The sequence below is a fragment of the Electrona antarctica genome, assembly GCF_951216825.1.
Source record: "Electrona antarctica genome assembly, chromosome: 20".
NCBI lineage: Eukaryota > Metazoa > Chordata > Actinopteri > Myctophiformes > Myctophidae > Electrona > Electrona antarctica.
Genome location: NC_136801.1, coordinates 16,465,887 through 16,476,232, shown reverse-complemented (window position 1 = coordinate 16,476,232; position 10,346 = coordinate 16,465,887). Strand labels below are relative to the sequence as shown.

The 10,346-nt window shown below is 42.9% G+C and overlaps 1 protein-coding gene across 1 annotated transcript; it reads left to right on the top strand.

The window, feature by feature from the left end:
- The first annotated feature begins 50 nt into the window (after positions 1–50).
- Positions 51–7,640, top strand: map3k8 (mitogen-activated protein kinase kinase kinase 8). The gene is made up of 8 exons (XM_079489454.1): positions 51–119; positions 759–1,130; positions 2,196–2,366; positions 3,162–3,423; positions 4,692–4,798; positions 5,877–6,029; positions 6,915–7,161; positions 7,346–7,640. The coding sequence occupies exons 1-8, from the start codon at positions 114–116 to the stop codon at positions 7,474–7,476; spliced, it is 1,449 nt and encodes a 482-aa protein (XP_079345580.1). The 5' UTR covers positions 51–113; the 3' UTR covers positions 7,477–7,640.
- Positions 7,641–10,346: the final 2,706 nt, after the last annotated feature.

Genomic DNA, 10,346 nt, shown 5'->3' with positions numbered 1-10,346 from the left:
TCCATGTTGCGTCAGTCAGTCTGTCTCTGTGTCTGTATGCTCACTCAGTGTGCGCACACAACAGCAGCACGCACTATGGAGAGAGCGCACTCCAACTGAGCTCCTCGCACAACATGCAGGTAAGTCATTTTAAACTAAGTTAAACATTCCTTAAAGTTTGCTCTGCCCGTGGCTAAAATTGCCAGAACTACAGTTTAATGTGGTTACCTTTGTAAAGGCTTTGTTGTTGTATACTCTCGCTCTCGGGGTTATATAACTGGGGATTTATCATTTTGCTGCGCACCTCACCTCATTGCGTAAACCTGTAGCTAGCTACTGTGATCATGTGAAAGACAAAGTCAGTGGGCAAATTACAACGTCAACGTGACATCTAACCTATAGCCGTGCATAAATAATACATTGTGCTAACATAACAGCGGCGGCGGTACGCCTTAAAAACATACATTTGATATTTACATGATCAGCAGCACTGTGGGCTTTGAATCACTATGCAAACATCAGGTTTGAGTCACTAGGAAAACATTAGGCAAGGAGCTCCCCGGCCCCGGGGCTTCCCAAAGTGTTGTGGGAAGTGTTGAAATTATCTTTCACTGGGGAGAAAAGTGAAGTCCCTCCTCTTATCACTCTAGCAGGCTTTTATGTCTCATGCTCTGCACTTACAGACACATACATAGATTTTCTTTGAAACAGACTTGCTGGGTCTTTGTTTCTCTGAAACGAAACACCATTGACCTAATTTGAGCAATGATGCCTTGCAGAGCCAGGAGAACAAGACAGGGATGCATATCATGGAGTATGACAATGGAATTGAACTTCTGCTGGCTCACATGAACATTGAGGACATCATTGACGCTGTGGAGAATCTTTACCACGCGAAGGGAGTCGAGGAAGAAGAACTAGGTTTGTCATTAGAAGAAGAAGAAGACAGTCTATCTCAGGAGGAGATGGACCAGAATGAAGAGGCAGTGGACTCGGCAGATTCGGGGAATGAAGAGAAGGTTCATGGTGGTGGTGGTGTGAGGTATGGGACAGTGTCAGACCTCCTGTCATTTGTGAACCTCGTCTCTGACATGCAGCCGGCAGCGCTACAGCACCAGCAGCAACAGGAGATGGGAGTACTTCTGAATAAGGTAAAACATACTGACTGTGGTCAAGTATTGATACTGTTTTGATATGGCACAGTAAAATCATTCATTCATCCTTCATTCATTGTTTAACTACATAGCAACTAGCAAAGAAAAGCTTTGCAATGTGCCAGGACTGTGTGAATGCAGATGTGGATGCTCAAACATAATATAATATGCACAAATGAGGAAAGATAAGAATTCAGACAAAAGTAGGAGTGATTTAACTTGAGTAAGGAGCCAAAACGTACATGACCTGTACATGCAATGGAAACCCAGTCTGGTACACAGTTTTTATACCTGCCCACAGCTACAACTAGGAAACAGACATGCATAAGGAGAAGAGACTGGAGCAGCACAGACATTTAGAGCCTTTTATTAGGTGCTAAGTATACAAAAACTTCAGAGATCTCGTCCGAGATCGGACGAGATCGGGTGTGTTCAGGGTGGTATGGCCATAAGCATGCTTAGGAGCTGAAGAAACAGTCACTACTGTCATAGAACAGTACTAGGCATAGCTGAGCAAACAAAGGAAGGAAGTAAATAATCATGTGAGTTCTCTAGAGATGCAGTTCCAAATTCCTAATGTTACTTTCTTTAGGCAGAATTATAGAATACAGCTAATGGAGAAGAGTTACAATTATAAGGGATATTAATCATGTTATTAAATGTTTATTACTTCTCAGAAATCCTAAACAACAGCAGTGTGCATGATCTCTCAGGCATACTTTAAGTTGTGTTTATATGTAGCCATGGGAACCAACGGTTCCTGTAGTGTGAGGTAGCTCGATGTTCCAAGTACAATCCCCCCAGCCATGATGTACAAGTAAACCCCCTGGATATGACGCTAGTATGTCACAGGGACCCTTGATGCTGAGTGCCAAGAAGGGGTCCCATTTTTATAGTGATTGGTATGACCCTACCGTGGGATTGAACCCCATCCTCCCAATCTCAGGGCAGACACTCTCAGGGCAGACATACAGCCACTGAGCTCATTGTGTTTATGCTTTTATGTAATACATTTTGGACAGAGAAGCTGCAACCTTTTTTATATCTGCCTTTTGCTTGCAGAAGTATATGGCTGTCAAGAATGGACGCTATCAAATCAATATGGACGTGGTCCTGTTTCAGTGGACGTTAACTTACAAGAATTATGGCTCAGGTCTTGTGCCTAAAGGCTCCTTTGGGAAAGTCCATCTGGCTCAGGACGCCAAAACCAGGAAGAGAATGGCATGCAAACTGGTGAGTCCTGCTGCCCAGCAATGATTGGAATCCAGCCAGAGAGAATTTCTCATAACTGTTTAACTTGAGAGCCAAGAATGTTGTAGTGTACTTCCGTAACAAGTTGTACCCTTGTTTATGTAGACACTGCTAAGAGTGTTTTGCTACTGAATCTCACATAAATATGACATTTTTCATGTTTGGACTTTGCATACACTGATAATGAGCCGTAAAGAGGAACATTGTTCAGGGGAAAAATAACTGCCTCTACAATTCATTTACTAGACCTGTCGAGTCTAGTAGTCTGACACTAAGTTAGTTAGTTACAACATTATTCAGAATAGTGTGTGTGTGTGTGTGTGTAATTGATTTGAGCTCCCTCTATTAACAATGTCCCACTACAGTCGATGAAATGACTCAATTCTATTCTATTTACGTATACGTGTGTTATTCAGTCCCTTTCACAAAGGGGCCTTATATATTTGGTGTTTCCTGAAGTGGGAATTATTAGCAAACAAGGTCGGGTGGCTTCCCAGTCTGGTATTGTCACAGCAACTGTGATGTTTACAATGTTGACAGTAGACATAATCACACACAGTCACACACGCAGCTGGAAAAAGCTTAGTGGCATGAGTTCACTACCCAGTAATTCAGTTAATCTCATGCATAATACAAGATTGTCCAGTCGATGGAAAGATGATTCTATTGGTCATCAAAGTGGTTTTCTCGGTAGAACTGATGACACAGGGGACAAATCTATAGGATGTTGTGTGGACATTGTACAATAGTTAATTTCCTTGCATGCTATTGTCCTAGATCCCCATGGAGAACTTCAAAGCTGCCGAAGTGGAGATACAGGCACGTTTCCGCCACGAGAACATCGCTGAGCTCTATGGCGCTCTGCTGTGGGATCAACACGTCCACCTCTTCATGGAGGCTGGCGAGGGCGGCTCTGTCCTGGAGAAGCTGGAGAGCTGTGGGCCCATGAGAGAGTTCGAGATCATCTGGGTAACGAAGCACGTTCTCCGCGGCCTGGAGTTCTTGCACTCCCATAACATCATTCACCACGACATCAAACGTAAGCGTGACAAATATAAGGCATGCAAACTCCCTCTTCCTCTCATCTGCATTTGATGATGGGATTCAAGATTCAAGATTAGAGAGGCTTTATTTGTCACTCACTCATACAAGCATAATCAGCAAAATGTTGGCATGGCATCCTCTGCAGACTGTACTAACAATAACAATATGCAACAACAGAGATAGCAATCATAATGTTTTATATAGGATATAACATTTTAGCACAATGAGAAATGTCCTCGTTCAGGGCTTTGTTTGGCTCAGCGAAAAAAATATTGTTGCTGACACTCTTTGTGATACCCTTGTGACACCTTATGTGACAACAGTCTTAAGACATTATATTTAGAAGGAAAGCTACAGGCCATATGCTGGTAGTTCTGCTTAGAGCCAAACAGTAGTAGCCTCAGGCATGGGGCTGGGCTAACTGGCGCCCTGGGCAACCCCCCCCCCCCTGAGGCATGCCCCCCCTTAATGCACGTTAGGGTCAGGGTTTCAATTTGGTTTGGGTCACAGTAAGCGTTGGATTTGTTATTGCTGATAATAGCAATGTTGAATTCTGTTACAGTATGTACTTAACAGAGAGCAACACAGGAAGCTAGCTAGGTCGAGTTAATGCAGCTGGGTTCCTCTATGAGAGCTAATCTCAGCCCAGGGATCAAAGCTCTGCATCCACAGCCGTCTGTCAGCCAGTCACAACCTAAAGGCTCTTTGGTGTCTGGAATTTCCAGCCAGATCCTCCCTCCTTCCCCTGCGCCCTCCGTGTAGAAGGGTTAAATGTAGGCTGCAGCCAGGAGAGTTATGACAATGGTGTGCTTTGTGGCCCAGGCCTGTGACGTGCCGCTGTGGTCCTCTGTGTTTCCTGCCTCCAGTCAAAATATGTAATTTCACCTCAGTGAGGTAACGAAAGAGAAGGGCGAGCGCTTTTGGAAACGCCTGCCTTTAAATTATCTGTCAAATTGTGTGCTGCCTCAAAGCATGCCAAATGCTTGTTTGGCTTTCTCAGTAACTACTTTGAAGACGCCAATGCCCTTTCCCACATAATGCTGCTCCAGTGTAAACACAGTATAAGGCTGCTGAACAGCAGCATGGTTGAGAACTCTTTAACTGTGTTCATGTTCAGCAGTGTTCATTTCCTCAAATGTTAGCCGACACGCCCATCGACTAACAATAACTTCAGCAAAGAGGAAGACGGAAGTAGCTTCTTGGCAATATCCTCTTTGATACACAGTCAATATTAATTTGTTTTTTTCTTCCTTTTCTCCTTAGCCAGTAATATTGTCCTGATGTCAGACAAGGCAGTGTTGGTGGACTTTGGCCTGACCGTGCAGATGACAGAGGAGATGTACATCCCCAGAGACCTGAGGGGAACAGAGGTGAGAGTAATACTAAAACTTCAATATAACAAATGCTGACCCATTACTAACTACAGTAAAGACATTTAGAGCCAATCACTTCCTGCTGGGTTTCAAACACTGTTTATAGGTGTTTCTACCTAAAAACAAAACCAAAAAAACAGCTGTCTTCCTTTTTTGCGACTGGGGTTTTGAGACTCCCTTTTTCTGTACAATTTAGTCTAGAGTCTTGTCAGCACTTGCCTGTCAGTTAGATAAAACTATCTGCAGAAAATGTGGGAGAGAGCTAATTTCTTGCAAGCATTAATGCCGTAAGCATTAAAGCATTATACCCGTTGAACTTGCACAAATACTTATAGTGTTAGCCAAACAGGAAAAACAACTAGAAACTAGTGCATGCGTGCGTGCGTGCGTGCGTGCGTGCGTGCGTGCATGACATGTGAGTGCGTATGTGTCCATCTGCATTGTGGCTTGGCTTGTGGAAAGTCCCAGGGCAGACGCCCAGCGGTAATAACAAGGAGAGGGAGCTAGCTAACAGACAGCTAGCAATACTGGGCTGTTCTGGCTGACATTAACATGACATTAACATGTGCAACTGAGTGGAATTTCCAGCATACTGAAATATGGGCTTTAGTAATATGTTAGTTGTTTGGGCCACTGCATTATCTGCACTCCCCTGATATACAAGGTCAAAATCTTCAGGGGTAACTCCTGATAAAAAATAAATGTAAATATCAAATTAGAAATATAAAACATATACCGTAACCGTACATAAAGCTTTTCCATATGAAATGCTCTATGGGATTTTATACAGAGGGAGTCATGCACACATTAGCCCATGCTGAGCCTAGATCTGAATTTTGGGCAGTTTGCTGTGTCACATATTATGTCAAACAAGTCCCATTGTGTGCAGTATGTGCATTGTGCAGCATTAGCATAAGCTTGTTGGCATAGCTAGCATGTTTTTTGTTTGTTTGTTTTTTGGTTGTTTCTCCTGAATAATTTAATTTACTGGAACTGATAAAAGAGGAACTGCAGTTGTGCTCCCATTTAACCTTTGGAATAACAGCATGCTTTATTCAACCTTGCCATCTCACAGATGTATATGAGTCCAGAGGTTGTCTTGTGCCGGGGACATAACACCAAGACGGACATCTACAGCCTTGGTACCACTATCATCCACATGCAGACCGGTAGCCCCCCCTGGGTGAGGAGATACCCACGCACCTCCTACCCATCATATCTCTACATTGTAAGTAATGTACTGTGCATAATGACTGCTGTGCAGAATGCAAAGGAATGATAAATAAGTCTGAGTTGTTTTCCAGCTTTCTAAAAGCTTTAGAAGAATGATGAATGTTTGTATGGTTTTAGTTTTTACTTCTCTGTAAGGAGGGTAATGCCCATCACATCTAGCCCAGTAGTCAGTCATGCAGTAGGCGCATAGTATTTATATACTATGTGCAGTGACAATAAATTGAATCTAATCTAAAAAAAAAAAAAAAACCATGCCATGGTCATTTGTCTTATCACACAACTAAATCCTCCTGATTCGAGATGCACAGCAACAAAGTTTTCCATGACCTTGTTCTGCATTTTCCACAGCTAAGATTATCATAAGATATTAAAGCATGACTCTTGTTGACTCTTGACTCTAGTTTGTAGCACATATAGCTCCAGGGCCTAGTGAGTCAGCCAGTCAGCCTATTGCCGCTTCCATTTGGTTCTTTGAAAAGGTTTCCATGACAGAGGTTTTGTTTTCTGAAGTGGGTTATCGGCCTCTGGATTTAACTTATAGGGTGACTCACTTCCTCATGAAACCACTGTCATGTGGAGGCTGTTTTTAGAGTATTTACTCTCTCCAACGGTCTGCGCTTGAGAACTCCTCCTTGATCTCAACCAAAGTAATATTACACACTACTATACAGTGACGCTCAAACAAGAAACAAAGGATTGAGTCGACGCCTGTTAGAGGACTTGCACATGGCTACTTGACTGATACTGCTGCCTGCAACCTGCGCAGTTGCACTCCACTTGTTGTGGCTTTTTTGCATTTGCTGTGGTTTTTACTGACAACGATTTTGCTCGTATCCCCCCCCCCCCCCCCCCCCCCTACACACACACACCCACAAACTAGATCCACAAGCAGGCGCCTCCTCTGGAAGACCTAGCGGAGGACTGCAGCCTGACCATGCGCACCTTCCTATGCCGAGCTCTGGAGAGGAACCCTGACCAGCGAAGTTCAGCCACGGAGCTGCTGAGGGACGAGGCCATCAACCCGCCCAGGGAGGAGCAACCGCGCTGCTGGAGCCTGGACTCGGCGCTGGGCGAGGCCAACCACCCCATGCTGCGGCAGCACAGCCACCATACAGACACCACACAGGGTGAGGCCTGGTAGAAGATGTGCTCGTTTAGACACGGCTGCTACTGTAGCTCTTGGGCAATTCAATTCGGGGGGACGCATCCATGTGCAAATGCAGTCACACAGACACTCACACGTGCAAATATTGCAGACACATACAGTACATAATGCTTACCAGAATTAACAACTCTTCTCTTTCTCTGTAGAGTCTTCCCTGTATACTGAGGAGTCTGGCCACACGAGGAGGAAGGGCTCTCTGTATATCGACCTGGGGGCCGTGGCTGTGGCCAGTTACTACAAGCTTGTGAGAGGGCCTCCCGCCACAGAATACAGCTAGCACATGACATGTGGCTAAACTGGCACGTTTTCTTTTATAATTGAATACTATCCTTCACTCTTTGAGCTGTGATATACTTCAAAGTTGTCTGTGACATTGCCCTGTGAAGTGTGATTCTTTAGAAGAGTTAGGATATTGTTGTAATGAATGGGAAAGTGGGGTGAAAATATGGTCTAATGCAGGGGTTCTCAACCCGTGGGTCGCGACCCCTCGGGGGGTCGCCAAATTATTTTAGGGGGTCCCCAAATTATTAAAAAAAAAAAAAAAAGATTTATTTTTTAAATTGTCTTTTCACGATTTTTCAAAAATAGCAGACCTACAAGCTCGTAGCGCGCCACTCGGTGGCGCGCTATGAGCTTGTAGATCTGCTATTTTTAAATAGCTAAATTATAACAATGCTTAAAACACCAAAAGGGGTTCCCGCCCAAAATGGTTTAAGGTTATTGTAGCAGTCAATTTATATTGGGGGTCGGGAGGGGGCGGGGCGGGGGTCCCGAGACGTTGCCAAAGCATTTTCGGGGGTCCCCGGCCAAAAAGGTTGAGAACCCCTGGTCTAATGTCTTGTGAATGATTCCTCAGTTATCTTAGCAACACTGCAGGTCAGTGATTGAAAGTGATACAGTGGTACTATATCATTCAGCATCTCTGTAGTGTACACACAGTACAGTACAGTATTTGCTATTGGTGTGGCTAAGACGCAGAATGTCTTGAAGGGAAGGATGTGTCAAGGATGTGTCTGTACTGACATCTCAAGTGATAAAAGGAAAGGCTTTCACTCCAGTATAATCCTAGCTAGTAGAATCCAGTTTGTAAAGACAAAACAACCTACAGTAAAAAGCTACAAAAGCACCAGGATTTGTCAAAACCATACTGTAATTATTTTGTAAGTGAGGTTTTGAGTATAATCTATAAATATATATATATATTTTTATGACAATGGACATTTCTGTGAACAGGAATTCACTTGACCTTAAATGTTTTGGGATTGTACAGTATGTCTTGGAATGAAGCGGTGTCTACATTTACATATACTGTGAGTATCTTATGCAAAATGAATTGTTGTGGTTGAGACACAAATAAGAATGTTGTAAGACTAGTGCAGTGCACATTCCTGCGTGCTGGTTCACAGTGGGTCGGTTCTGGAGAACCGCTGATCGGAAGGATTTTATACGTGACTTCCTTGTCCTCGGCAATACACTCGCTAAGTGTGAAATCGATCGGATAAACAGTTCTGGAGTTATGAAGGACAAATAGACAGACAGATATTTATGGAATTTATAGATATGTATTATGTACTATAGTGTACTGTATGTGTGCACTGTGCAGACATTGAAATTGTTTGATGTATAGTTATTGATGAACTTTTGAATGTTAGTTCCTATGGAAATGTAATAACATTATCATTGTAATTGCTGTGCAATTAATTATACTTCTATAGAGTGCCTGTATAGAATGTTGTTCCGTTGTACATCCAGTTGAGATGATGTCTGTTGTGGTTGTTGTGAAATATATATATTTGGGATATGGGGTGTTTTTAAAATGGATAGTGTCAATTACTTTTCTATCTGTATGCCCTCAATAAAATGAAAGACCAACACTCCTTGCATTTGCTTTTGTCACTTACAACTATTGAATAAACTTTGGAATAGTCATTTAAAAAAGATGGTTCAGAAAGGGTAAGAGAAGAAACTCCAACGTCCATGTCATGTTTCACTTTCAGTCTATGGTCACCTTCAGGCTCTTGTTCGATTTATCTGAGGAAAGTTTGTTCACCGATTAACCTAGCTCTATTGGTTGACTTGCAGATTGTAGAGCATCTACTGCAGGGGTGCCCACACATTTATGACGTGAGATCTACTTTCAAAATGACCAGCTCAACAAGATCTACCCACTGAAAAAATAAGTGTACCATTGCTAAAAATAGTTTAAATATATAATGTACCTGGGGGGGGCTTTGGAATAGGGAGAAATTATGACAGGCAGTTTCTGCTGTCAAAATATGTCCCCCCTGTATTTAACTTAAACGCCCAATGCATTCTCAATGGCAATAGCACAAACTTTGCCATGCTACTAGACCTACATACTAGAAACCCCATTCAAACCTATTTAGGTTCATCTTACGGTGGACATGTTTGCCTGAAAAGAAATCTTTGAAATGTTTCATAGTTTTAGAAATAATAGTGCTTTCAAATTTGAGAAATTCACAATGGGGCTCAATGGCAGATATTGGCACGTCAAAAAAGCACTTTCACCTAGAAACTCCATTCACACTTTATAATTCAGCTTACTGTGGAGACACATGCTGGAACTTTTTACTTTGAAATGATTTGTACTTTCTGAGTTATTTAACTTAAACGCCCAATGCATTCTCAATGGCAATAGCACAAACTTTGGCATGCTACTTGTCCTACATACTTACACCTAGAAACCACATTCAAACCTATTTAGGTTCATCTTACGGTGGACATGTTTGCCTGAAAAGAAATCTTTGAAATGTTTCATAGTTTTAGAAATATATAGTGCAAGGACACTTCGACACCAACTCTGGGGGAGCCCGGGTTCGAACTGGCAACCTTGCAGTTACCATCCAGCCACTCTACCCCCTGAGCCACCGCCGCCCTGTTTTGGTTTGGTTTTACTATAGTTTATGACAGAATGGAGAGAGAAAGCTAAATTCATTGACAAAGTACATTTGGAATTTGTCACCCATCCTACACACCCTACTGTATAGCTCACTTAGATGTGAGCAGCATCATCAACACCATCATAGAGCAGCAAGGACATTTCAAGATCGGTTAGAGGTCAATTTAAGACCAGGGCCGGCCCGAGGGGCAGGCAGAATGGTTATGGCTGGGTTTCCCAAATAAAAT

Excerpts from the sequence above, each read along its gene's own strand:
- map3k8 (XM_079489454.1), top strand. Across the intron at positions 1,131-2,195 it reads TGGGAGTACTTCTGAATAAG|AAGTATATGGCTGTCAAGAA; the intron begins GTAAAACATACT and ends TTTTGCTTGCAG. Across the intron at positions 7,162-7,345 it reads CCATACAGACACCACACAGG|AGTCTTCCCTGTATACTGAG; the intron begins GTGAGGCCTGGT and ends CTTTCTCTGTAG.